Source organism: Chinchilla lanigera, unplaced genomic scaffold (assembly GCF_000276665.1).
Source record: "Chinchilla lanigera isolate Chin_1 unplaced genomic scaffold, ChiLan1.0 scaffold00166, whole genome shotgun sequence".
NCBI lineage: Eukaryota > Metazoa > Chordata > Mammalia > Rodentia > Chinchillidae > Chinchilla > Chinchilla lanigera.
Genome location: NW_004955567.1, coordinates 1865294 through 1866342, shown reverse-complemented (window position 1 = coordinate 1866342; position 1049 = coordinate 1865294). Strand labels below are relative to the sequence as shown.

The following is a 1049-nucleotide window of genomic DNA, read 5'->3' as shown; positions in this document are numbered from 1 at the left end:
TGCTGCGTGCCGCGAGGCCGGGAGCGAGGACCTCGGTCGTCTCCCGCACGGACAGACGGTCGGGGGCGGGATGTTGCACCTGTCAAGGGCGTCGGCCCCGCGCCGTCCCCGTGAGCGCCCGCGTGCTCGCGTTTCGTGCATCGGTTAAACTGGAGTAACGGAAGGTGACCTTTGCGTGATTTAAAGCTCTCCCCAGTCAAAACGGAAGGGCCCGCGCTCGCTGTGCCACGCCTGCCCCGGGGGCCAGCACCTTGTCCCTCACCGTCCGTGCGGCCCGGGCCGGGGCTGTGCCCGGCTGCAGGCGGCGGCGTCCCGGGGCAGGCGGGTTTCAGCCCGGGTCCCCCGCGATGTGCCCACGCGCGCCGGGGTTCCGGGGCCCTCGGGTGAGCTCGCCCTTGAGGAGGCCCTGACCTCGGGCGCCACGCTCGCCCTGAGAGAGGTTCGGGGTCACACGAGTCCGGGAGCCTTGGTCTCGCTTCTGCGGCGCTGTGCTGCGTCGTGCGGGGACACCAGGCGCCCGACCGCTGCGGGCTGCGAGGAGCCCCGACCTCTGGGTGCGCAGGCCCCCTCCCCGCCCGCCTCGGGCCGCCCCCGGGCCCGCGCCCGCTGTCTCCTCACCGATTCCGAAGGCGGAGGGCTTTCCCTGCGCCCGCCCTCCTGCTCACTAACGCGGCCCGCGCCCCGGCCCTTCGGGCTGAGCACGAGGTACCGTGGGTCAAGTACCGGCACATCCCACTGAAACTCCCAGCGTGCGGCCAGCGAGCCAGCAGGGCCACAAAGGCGCGTGCTCAGCGGAGCAGCAGCCCCGCGCGTGAGCTGAAGGGGCGGAGGAGGTGGCGCGCGCCGGTCATCCCAGCCGCTTGGGAGGCTGAGGCAGGGGGACTGAGTTGGAGGCCAGCGCGGGCAAGCGATTTAGGGAACCCTGTCTCTAAGAAAACTGGCTGTGGTTGGACCCTGGGGCCTCAAGGATGCCCGGCAAAGTGCAGTCGCACCCGGCTCTGACACATCCCCATTGAGACTGCCGCGCTTCCTCTAAGTTCTTCCGTCAT

General features: G+C 71.0%; 1 protein-coding gene across 1 annotated transcript; it reads right to left on the bottom strand.

Annotated features, from left to right (window-relative positions):
* LOC106147479 (proline-rich protein 2-like) lies at positions 1-1049 on the bottom strand (the record flags this gene model as incomplete). Its single annotated transcript, XM_013509235.1, is given in 3 exon segments — positions 1-613; positions 666-882; positions 993-1049. Coding segments are annotated over 3 exon segments (887 nt in total), but the record flags the coding sequence as incomplete, so codon positions are not given.